At 37.8% G+C, this 11785-nt stretch overlaps 1 protein-coding gene across 1 annotated transcript; it reads right to left on the bottom strand.

Annotated features, from left to right (window-relative positions):
• Positions 1 to 10546: 10546 nt before the first annotated feature.
• On the bottom strand, positions 10547 to 11067 carry LOC134215542 (larval cuticle protein A2B-like). The gene has a single exon (XM_062694703.1). It carries the CDS (start codon positions 11065 to 11067, stop codon positions 10588 to 10590), a length of 480 nt encoding a protein of 159 aa, XP_062550687.1. The 3' UTR covers positions 10547 to 10587.
• Between the last annotated feature and the right edge of the window lie 718 nt (positions 11068 to 11785).

Here is an 11785-nt window from a genome sequence, read left to right as displayed (position 1 = left end):
CCATTAATACAAGGATTTTATAACCTTGAGTTATATGTATTCTAACATGGGTACAACACTCACAGGCGCGCATTAGCAAAGATTCATATAATATCTGCCTAAGAACGTTTTTGCTCATTCAGTTTTTTGTTTCTGGCGTATCTAATGGTCGAAGAAGGAGTTCAATGCATTTTAAAATTCTATGTATATTTTATATCAAATATTACAATATGTTAACTCATTTTTTCAGAACTGTCCAAGGATGGGTTGAGTTCTGTAACAACTCATGTTTGTCGAAGCATAGTGTTACCTGTTTCAAGCATTTCCGTGAGTCGTATTTTGTCAATCCTCAAAATAAATCTCAAGGGTATGTATACACATGTGTAGCACATTAGTTGTATCTGGAAAGTTTATATTTCAAACGGTGTTTCTAAGTCGCGAATTTCTTATGCATAATTCGAAAATAGATATACATGATGTACCTATTTTTTAAATTTCGATGAAATTATTTCGATTTGTGTACCTTTGCTAAGCGCTGCTTCCCAAAAACATTCAGTGGTATCTAATTCACTTAAAAATTAATTTCGCACACAACAAATAAAATAGCTCAAATAGTTAAATAGATCTAAAATAGTTAATTAGTCGTGTCTTAGGAGATACTTTGATTTTTTTTAATTCGTTTTCATTATGATCTCAATTATAAAAGTATTTACAATTGGCACTTGAGCTAATAATCTTGACTGTTCTAGTCTCCATTCATTTGCACGTCCATCATTAATGCCATGTGAGGAAGATGCTGTTTTAGACATCTCAATGGATCTTGATGAAGATCTACTTCGTACTGATCCAAATCTACAACCCGAGGATGTTGGATACTATGTTGAAATAGGAGCATCTCAGGATGTCAATGTTCCATTGTCGAACACTCAGCGCCAAAACAACTCATTTGAAATATATAGATCATGATTATTGTTGTAAAGTAGATAATTTAACTAAAATGATGGACCAGCTGATTCTAAAGGGAAAAGAAAACGTTAAATTGAAGAACAAACTGAAAACTAAACAATAGGAAGCATCTAAATTAAAGAAGAAAGTTCGTTCTTTAAAAGAAGAAGTTAAAACGTTAAAAAAAAAACAATTGGTAACATGTTCGTCGAAATTAGTTGATCCAGTTTTATTAGAGCTCGAAAAAAATAGAAGAAGAAAGTTACGCGGATCAAGATTTTCCGACAAGATAAAAAACATGGCAATCATTTTACATTATTGTTCCGGTAAAGCATATCGACAAATACGGAAATATTTTTCACTTCCGTCTGTTGGAACCATCAAAAGGTGGCTTTCAAGATTAGAAGTAAAAGAAGGGTTTTCAAAAGTTATCTTCAAGCTCTTAAAAGTCAAAGCCGCTACATTACCGCTAGATGAAAGAGTTGTAACTATTTTTTGGATGAAATGTCGATATCTCAGCGTCTAACCTATGTGGCAAATGCCAAAACAGATTATTTCACAAGATTTCCTTCGAAGGTTGGTATTTTCTCAGCAGCATATATATTTTAAGGACATCACATTCAAACCGTCTAAGACGAATTAAGTACTGTCCATTTAATTCCACCAGTTAATTTTCGTTATCTTTGCAGATACGTATTTCGACCACAACTGTGTGGTCGTCTTCAGTGTCTTGTACTTGACTCGACTTGAAGAAAACAATCGCAACTTACACTATTTATACTACGCTAGGTACCTAATCTAATCTTATTTGCCTACTTTATTTACCTATACAGTAAATTACTTTATTGTTTAGGTAGAAACTTGAAGAGCCAAGAGCTGCCATTTCCCTGATCCTTATTTTCAACAGCGCTGTTTGTACCTGTCGGTGGATTTCCAAACTCTCAGCTACATTGAGTTTCCATGGGGAAGAGACATTTCTTAAGATTTTAATATTTGATGCCGTAATTGGGTGATTTTCCTTATACACATGCTCTGCTACCTTAGATCTAAATTCGTAATGTAATCCCTTATCGTTTTCTCTTTTCGCCTTACTCACTTCCGCCATATGTTCCTTGAACCTTATGCCTTATTCAACATTTCTACTTTATCCTTCGTTGAACCCAATAGAGACTTGAGTTGGTTGCTTCTACTGGAGAATACTAGATCGATGCCGAATTTCCTTAGTCGAGGGCGTAGCTGGTTGGTGATGTGTTTATCATATGGGACCGAAACTCTTTTCAGCGGCTCCTCTATCGGTGTCAGCGTTGTATGTCCATTTCGTCGTACGGTCCTTTCCTTCTTGTTGATGATCGCTCGTATAGTCCTCCGTTGATCTTCGCTGTTTCCAAGATGTATTGTAGTTCCTTCGTTTTTCCTTCTTCGCCCAGGGGTATCGTCTGCATCCGGTGGATCATGTGATGAAATGCTGCCATTTTATGTTGGTACGAATGGTTCGATGTATATGGGATGACTCGTAGGAAACGCAGTAGTGGTAATGGATAAAGAGGACTACGACGAACAGATGACGACGAAAATCAACGGAGGACCTTATAGACATTTGAGAGTGGATCCGCTACCAGGATTAATACGACTCACGGACAAAACAATAAAGGAGTGTGAGGCGATCATCGGAGAAGCCCGAGTAAATACAGTAAACCCGGTTCTACCTAGGATTAAAGGACTACCAAAAATCCATAAACCCGGCAAGGAGATGCGAGAGATAGTTTCATCAGTGGGTTCCCCTACCCAAAACATAGCCAAATGGTTGGTAAAGGAGTTCCAAAGTATGCCGAAACCATTCCCCAGCAGGTAAGTCATCAACACCCAGGAGTTCGCCCAGAAGCTGTTGGAATCAGGACACATCGAAGAAGAGGACATACTGGTATCATTCGACGTAGCGGCATTGTTCCCTAGCGTTCCAGTGAAAGATGCTCTGAATCTTCTAGAGGATTGGCTGCTAACACAAAGGACGGAAACAACATGGCGAGGAAAGGTGAAGATGTACCTAAATCTGGCAAGGCTATGCATGACGGAGAACTACTTCACATTTCGTGGCAACTACTACAAACAGACGAAAGGAGCACCGATGGGAAATCCGCTATCACCGTTTTTGTGCGAACTGTTCATGGCGAATCTGGAGAACAAGCTACAAGAACAAGGAATACTACCCCAGAAGTGGTGGAGATACGTCGACGACATTTTCAGCATCATCAACCGAAAGGATCTACCCAGGATTTTGGAAGCGATAAACAACGTGCATAAGGACATCAAATTTACCTTCGAAGAGGAAAAAGAAGGTAAACTACCTTTCTTGGATCTACTAGTCATCAGGGAAGAAAATAAAACATTGAGCCTCGAAATCTACAGGAAGCCCACGAACACCATGAGAGTCATCCCATATACATCGAACCATTCGTACCAACATAAAATGGCAGCATTTCATCACATGATCCACCGGATGCAGACGATACCCCTGAGCGAAGAAGGAAAAAAGAAGGAACTACAATACATCTTGGAAACAGCGAAGATCAACGGATACCAGGAGAGGACTATACGAGCGATCATCAACAAGAAGGAAAGGACCCTACGACGAAATGGACATACAACGCTGACACCGATAGAGGAGCCGCTGAAAAGAGTTTCGGTCCCATATGATAAACACATCACCAACCAGCTACGCCCTCGACTAAGAAAATTCGGCATCGATCTAGTATTCTCCAGTAGAAGCAACCAACTCAAGTCTCTATTGGGTTCAACGAAGGATAAAGTAGAAATGTTGAATAAGGCAGGCGTTTATAAGATAAGTTGTTCCCAATGGCCAAACAAAAAGATCATTAGATATAAGGTTCAAGGAACATATGGCGGAAGTGAGTAAGGCGAAAAGAGAAAACGATAAGGGATTACATTACGAATTTAGATCTAAGGTAGCAGAGCATGTGTATAAGGAAAATCACCCAATTACGGCATCAAATATTAAAATCTTAAGAAATGTCTCTTCCCCATGGAAACTCGACGTAGCTGAGAGTTTGGAAATCCACCGACAGGTACAAACAGCGCTGTTGAATAAGGATCAGGGAAATGGCAGCTCTTGGCTCTTCAAGTTTCTACCTAAACAATAAAGTAATTTACTGTATAGGTAAATAAAGTAGGCAAATAAGATTAGATTAGGTACCTAGCGTAGTATAAATAGTGTAAGTTGCGATTGTTTTCTTCAAGTCGAGTCAAGTACAAGACACTGAAGACGACCACACAGTTGTGGTCGAAATACGTATCTGCAAAGATAACGAAAATTAACTGGTGGAATTAAATGGACAGTACTTAATTCGTCTTAGACGGTTTAATACATTCCACTAAAAGAGCTTAATATATTTTTCCGAACATCACATTCAATTTTTATTTAAAATAACATCATTCTAGATGCTAAGAAAGAAGAAAAGAAAGAACATTAATGTAGCAAATTTGTTTCATCTTAAAAATGAACGTATAAGAGTCCCATTTTTTGTAAACATAGTAAACGGCATTTAATTAGGCAGCCCTTACTTTGCACCGTTCAATGTGCAAAAACGATCCATAAAAGAATGAAAAACGATCCGTAACTAACATCTGAATATTCCATAAAACGATACCATAAATCCATAAAATAGTTCGAGAGATTCCATAAAAAATAATTTTATGATCCATAAATCTTTGAAAAATGATCCATAAAAACTATTTTTGATCCATAAAATTTCAAATTTGCGCAATTTTTATCCTGATGATGATCCATAATTTCAGTAATATGATCCATAATTTTGGTCATATGATCCATAATTTTGGTCATATGATCCATAATTTTGTTTATATGATCCATAATGCTTGGAAAGAAGGCCAATGAAACTATATTAATTGATCCACACATTTTATAAAATCTATGGATCATTTGCCAAAACTATGGATCATTTGAACAAAGCTATGGATCAAATGGCCAGAGTTATGGATCATATGACTAAAATTATGGATCATATTACTGAAATTATGGATCATTATTACGATAAAAAAATGCGCAAATTTGAAGTTTTATGGATCAAAATATAGTTTTTTATTGATCATTTTCCAAAGATTTATGGATCATTTGTCATACGTTCATGGTAAAAATAGCAGGAATTGGATTGTTTTTCTTGACTATGTTAATGGAACATATTTTCCCATTAATTGCTAAATTTTAGTTTAGTTATGGATCGAAAAAATATTCTTTATGGGATCTCCTGAACTATTTTATGGATTTATGGTAGCGTTTTATGGAACATTCAGAAGTTATTTATGGATCGATTTTCGTTTTTTAAGGATCCGTCTTTATTGTTTATATGCAAAAGTATGTTTTGCCATTTAATGATGCCTGTTATGTTGAAAATTTTGCATACTGTACTTCTATCATTGCTCAAAGAAGTATTGGTTATGATATATTAACCACGGAGGCTCAGGGAGGAATAGTATGAACTCAAAATCGTTTGCGCTTGCACATATTTCATCTATATAGAACCTAAGAAAATAAAAGATCTTTCTCATAAGTTCTTACATTACTGAGGTACGGTTCATTAGCAGAAAATGAGCATCAAGGATGTATGTTATACAAATACTGTCTTTAAAAAAATAATGGTATGTTGAAAACTACTAATAAAATTTCACTATCTCTTTAAGGTTGGGAAACAGAAAATTGATATTGATAAACGTGCGAATTCAGCATTAACTTTCATGGTGATATCAATGAAATCGGGTTTCAAGCAAGCGGATATTTTTCCAACCACTCGTCAACCAACTCAAACCGTGTTCAAACAATTGTTAAAGAGGCCGTCAAGTTAGTGTCGGATACTGGTTTGATACCAAAACTAATTGTGTGTGATCAAAGCTCGATCAACAGATCTTTATTCAAATCGCTTAACATAACTACAAAAAAACCATGGTTCATCTACAAAAAATCGAAAATTTTGTGTGCATTTGTTGCGCATCATTTAATTAAGTCAAGCAGGAACAACCTTCTGAGAAATAATGCTATATTCGATGGACAAGTCTGCAAATTCAAACACATAATAGAACTCTACAACGAAGATATTCAACAAATCCCTCGATCAGTTCCGAAACTAACATACAACCATATCAAGTTGGCTCCGTTTGCAGAGATGAGAGTAAATTTAGCAACACAAACGCTAAGTGAGTCCGTAAGTGCAGGACTGCGGACGTACGTCGATACAGGGAGACTCTCCGAAGAATGTTTAAATACAGCGAATTACTGCGCAAGTTTCGATAAATTGTTTGATTGCGCGAACTCCAGTACATTTAATGAAACTAAGGTATGCCTTAAATTATTATCAAATGTATTAAAATATTATAAGATAATAATGATTTTTCAAAGGAACTGAAGAGGCCAATTCAAGCAAAATCCCCGCACTGGATATTCCTGAAGAGCATGAAACAGAAGTTGAAAGAACTGCGGTTTATTCCTCAGGCCTGCGAATCTTTGGAAATGGTATTTTCCAACAAAAAGGCTAACGATTGCTCGCTAATTAATATGTTCACTTTTGTTCAGGAAGGAGATCAACCCAATCTACCCGCTCAGTCACGAAATCCATACTTCATTGAAGGATGGATTTTGTACATTTCTGCTATAGAACACTTGTGGAAGGAGCTCCACTGTAAATATGGCTTCTCGTTCCTACGAACCAGGAATCTTTCACAGGACTGCTTGGAGCACTTTTTTTCCATCATTCGATGGAAAAACAGCAACAACAGCCATCCTGATGCCAGCAAATTTTCATCAGCATTTAAATCAATAGTTGTAAATCAGCTTATTGCGCCAAAAAAGTTGGGAAATGTTGAAGCAGACGTGTGCAAGTATTTTGTCAATTGTCCAGATATGGCGAAAATCAAGCTGATTTCAACTCCAACGAAACAACAAAAGCGATGTAAATCAAAAGTAAAACCCGATGATGAAAATTTAAGCCTAAATCAAGCGAACAGTATCTTCTACACAACCGGATGGATAGCGTCGAAAATAGTCCATAAACAATGCCTTTAACGATCTTTCGCAGATGTAAGTCGTATAGGGCCTGAGCTGAAAATTCTTCTTAATAACAAAAAGTACGATAGTTCGTCGAGATTAAGCGCTCCAGGTCTAAAGTTATACAAGTTTTGTAAAAAAATAGTTTATATTTTTGAAAACAATTTTGAAACTTTTTTAAAACAATCAAATTACGCAGTGAAGAAAAAGCTTCTCGATGTTTTGTTTTGGCCATATAGAACAGCCAAATCTCATACCCTTCTAATCAATGATATATTATGTATGTCTTGTGCCGAAATGGTCGCTAATAAGTATATTAACATGTTAACCAAAGCAAAACTTCAAATACTTAACACAAATATCCAGAAAGCAGATAGCAAAAAACGCATTGACAGGAAATCTAAAGTATCAGCAAAAAGACGCAAGCTAAATATAGATAAATAGGTTTATTGATTTTCATTTCAATTATTTTTTTTGTTTGTATAAACTTGAATTAATATTAGTTAAATTGTAGGATAATTACTTATTAATAGAATTAATATTGTTAAATGTTGCTAGAAATAAATTATAATACATTGAATTCATCATATTTCAACGTTGTATTTTGCTTCACATGAGCTTTCCCCTTAATCGCATATGTTTTCTCTTTGTCTTTTCTACTGCTGCTTCCAACACAGTATTTTTTAAAATTATGAATCGCAAATTTAATTTAATGGAGTGTAAGAAAATGTCATGACGTATTATCATTATTTCGACAAACACGTCAAAACTATAGATGTTTAACAGCATTCTCAACAGTAACATTACGAATACGTTAAACTTTTGTTGATATTACGGGGTTTTCGGAGACATTGTTTAGTTTCTGATCTATTTGGTTGCTTTTGAATTTCACTTTATAATTATAGTAATAAATTATTTTGATATTCGTTGAGATCCTCAGCGAACGTGTCTTAGATAAATATTCAACTTTTCTGTGGAGGTATGATGATCTCTCAAACATAAAAACATTTCAGTAGTACCGTACCACAAGTGAAACTATAATGAACAGCATCGAATAAAAACACGTTCATTGTGCGCTATCCTACATTTCTGATCAATAATTCTGAAATGATTATCTCCTTGAAATTCTTCTAAAAACTTAAACTTTGATCGATTTGTGAGCATTATTTGGTTGCTGTGACGTATGAACTGAATATAATATGATTGTTTACTTCATTTGCATCATTCCAACGCCAATGCTACTATGATCGATTTTGTAAAAATAATTCGACTTTCTGCCACTAGCCAGCGCTGACCTCAGTAAAGTCTGTTCGCGTTCTATCTTGTACTTAAATATCTTTGATGCTATGCTATGCTATGCTATATGGAGAGAGAATCCTGATCAAAATATTATAAAATAAATATTGAAAACAGCTGCTAGGATGGGCCTGGTCAACTGGAACGCTTGCTCGCAAATCAATTGAGCTAAAGGATTTCCTTGAGGAAAAGGAAATAGACGTGGCTCATCGGTCGCTCTTCGCAGGGCCATTGTCAAGCTAATGCGGAGACAAGGTCAGTATATCATTGCCGGACACCTGAATGCCAAACATCAAGCCTGGGGCAACAATCGCGGCAATCGAAATGGCATCATCTGGAGCGACGACATGGAGGAAGGCCACTACACGATCCTGAGCCCTGATTCCCTCACTCGGCTAAGTCGGTCCGGAGTCCATGCAACGATAGATCCCCAAGCAGCACACTTGTTGCAGAGAAGCTACAGTAGCTCATTTACAACCAAATTTGGTCATAATTGAGTTTCTGCAACCAAATCAGTATGAGTTGTGCTGCTCGGGTCTGTACATAACCAACATGAACGACCACATCTCCCAGCCGGTCGTGTACCAGGAGCTCAGCTCGGATCACTATCACGTGGTGGTGGAAGTGGGCTCCTCGGCCAATCGGCATCAGCTGTCCCGGCGAAACTATCATCCAGTCGACCGGGGCCGGTTCCAAAGGTGCGTGGACGACGGCATAGACTACGAGGTTCGCCCGGGGTCGCCGGAAAGTATCGACCTTCAGTTGTGCGTCATCGAAGAGGTTCCACCGGCTCGACAAGTAAGCAACACTCTAGTCATCGATACACTTACCAAAGATTTGATCCGTTCACAAAATGTCACGCGAAGGCAGTACCAACACTGGGCTGCCTGTCCTTAAGACACGTTGCAATCGTTTGTCATAAATCATCCAGGTCAGAATGGTGGACCTCAGAAATAGTGATTTCTCCAATAAGATCTGCGCTCTCCCAGACCGTGCTAAGCCGTTCTGGAAATTGACCAAAATTCCGAAATTCAAGGCTCGGCGCATTCCACCTTTAATTGCATTAGACAACATTAGCTCTAAGGATCGCTTGATAACTCCTGCAGAGAAGGTCGCCGAAATAGGTCGTTACTTCGTCAGCTCACATAATCTTGGATAAAATATCGTCAGTTCGCACGAAGCAGTCGTTAGCGTTAGCGAGCTGCGCAAAAACTCATCATTTGAAACTCCAACGAGTTCAAAACAAGTTTCCCTCCCTGGACACGATTTTCTGAGGTCCACCGTCTGGCCGGAATTAAAACTCTACACGAACGCTCTGGTGAGTGTAAGGAAAGGTTTAGGGTCCGTTGCTTTCAATTGGACCAGGCAACCATTAGGGCACTAGCTCCAATTTAGGTTATCGAATTATTGTTGTAAATATTAGTGTACACAGTAGTTAGGTTATCAAATTTTCTAAATTAATCAATGCCTCCTTAGGGCTATTCTGATACATTAGATAAACTTTATCAATTACATTTAAATTCCAACCATTGCTATTGAACCGAATCAAAGAGGAAAAGCTAAGTGGCCAACCACTTTAAATGTTTAAGATAATGTAACAAACAAAAATCAAAAATAAACAAATTTAAGTAAAAAAAAGTTCTGAGCAAAATATGACCAGGATACATAGAGATAGAGAGATATCGAGATAGGGAGGCTATCGAGAAGTAATGTAATGTATGTAGATTAAAGGGACCGAGAAAACCACCAACATATGGAGATATAGCGAGATGTAGAGAAATAATTCTCCTAAAAATAATGTACATTATTATTACGCAACATGATTGCAATTGCTTGAATGTAACCAAAATAATCTTGTTCAAATATTGTTTCCATTTAGAGTATGATGCCTTGCCGCTGGGTGCCACAACCAATCCCTTCACTTATCATACCCGTAATCGTTACTCAGCACGCGAAGCTCACAACTGATTTTCCGCTCAAATCAATACGGATCTTGTTCTCTCCCAGTATATCTAACAACATCGACCACAAACGTTCAATTACGACTTTAATTAGGCTGTTGAACTGTGCAGCCGAACCGATATGCCCAAAGTGTATCTGCTAAGGGGGACAAGTCAATTCGTTGGCAAATAGAAAACACGACCGACTGGCCAGCATTTTATGCAAAGCAAGCATATCTGCACCGAGCTTTTCTGGGCCCGATATCAATGATTCAAGTTTTATTTCAGACCAAAGTTGCAGCTACGATTAGATCTTATCATTCCCACAGAAACCATCGGGCACCAAAGTAGCTGCTAATTGGCCTTAGTGAGCATGTTATAGCTGGTTGCAACGCCATAACCGTCCGATTTCCATTTGATTTTTTCCTCCAGGTGCTTCTGGCCGACATTCGTTACTTTGGCCCTAAAGCCTCGCTTGTCGTCCGCTTCATACTCGACGATTCGTTGCGTTCCATCCGCCTCCACCAGCATGTATACCCCACGGACTCGATCGCCGGCACGCTTCTCCCACTGATCCTTGTGGTCACCCGTTTTGGGGTCCCAAACACCGTAGGCGAATTCGTACTCCGGGTAGGAGTGGGTCGACGATTCAATAGCTTTTAGTAGATTAAGGTTATCGTGCGCAGAATTCATTATTGGTGCTACGTTGTGGATCGGTTTTGGGCTGTTATCCTTGTGGAGAATTGTATTCTCATAGTTGACGACTTTTTTGGTTGGAACAGGACACGAGGAAATAGATGCAAAGGCGACGAATAAAAGTGCGAGGTACATCATTATTTTTCTTCAGTAGAAGGAATACTACGGTAGCTACTGTTGAAATGCACCATTATATAGTCAAACAGATATCATCCTGCTAGCATCTAGTACATACTTGATAAAAATCTCTGCAAGTCTACTTCCAGTAGTAGTTGGAGTAATAAACGAAGTGTGAAGATAAGGTACGATAACGTTTATAGATTTTGTAGCAATTAAGTTAATTATACTGAATGTAACTTGCAGACAGACTAGACTATTCAAAAACAATGTTTCCATTTACGCTCTGTTATCACAGATGCGTAAAAGCTCATTAATATAACATCAATTATAACATTTACCTTTTTTTCTTGGTTATGGTCATTGGTTTTTGCGTCATTTTCACTTAGACTTAGGTCTCACTAGCTCGGATCTAAGACTTTGTAGCATTTTTCCCTGGGTGTAAGGTCAATCTGTTCTCATCATAAACCACCCGTCCTACCCCAACATCCGAAAAGGGCTCTTAGCAAACGGATGCCAAAAACAGCAATCTCTATTAAGCGCAACAACTGTACTTATAAATGCATACCGCACCAAGCAATCAATCAATCAATCGGTCATTCTTGATAATAATTCAGTCTACACGCGTTGCTCAGTTCTGCGTGGACGTGGATTGAACTACTGGCCACCGGCAACCAGCACGTCCGATCCGCGTAGAAGGCTACATGTGAAAATTTTGCTTGACCTGAAAAATAGCAAA

This window comes from Armigeres subalbatus, chromosome 2 (assembly GCF_024139115.2).
Source record: "Armigeres subalbatus isolate Guangzhou_Male chromosome 2, GZ_Asu_2, whole genome shotgun sequence".
Taxonomy (NCBI): Eukaryota; Metazoa; Arthropoda; class Insecta; order Diptera; family Culicidae; genus Armigeres; species Armigeres subalbatus.
Note: the sequence above shows the minus strand (reverse complement) of the source record. Positions and strands in the feature narration are given on the sequence as shown.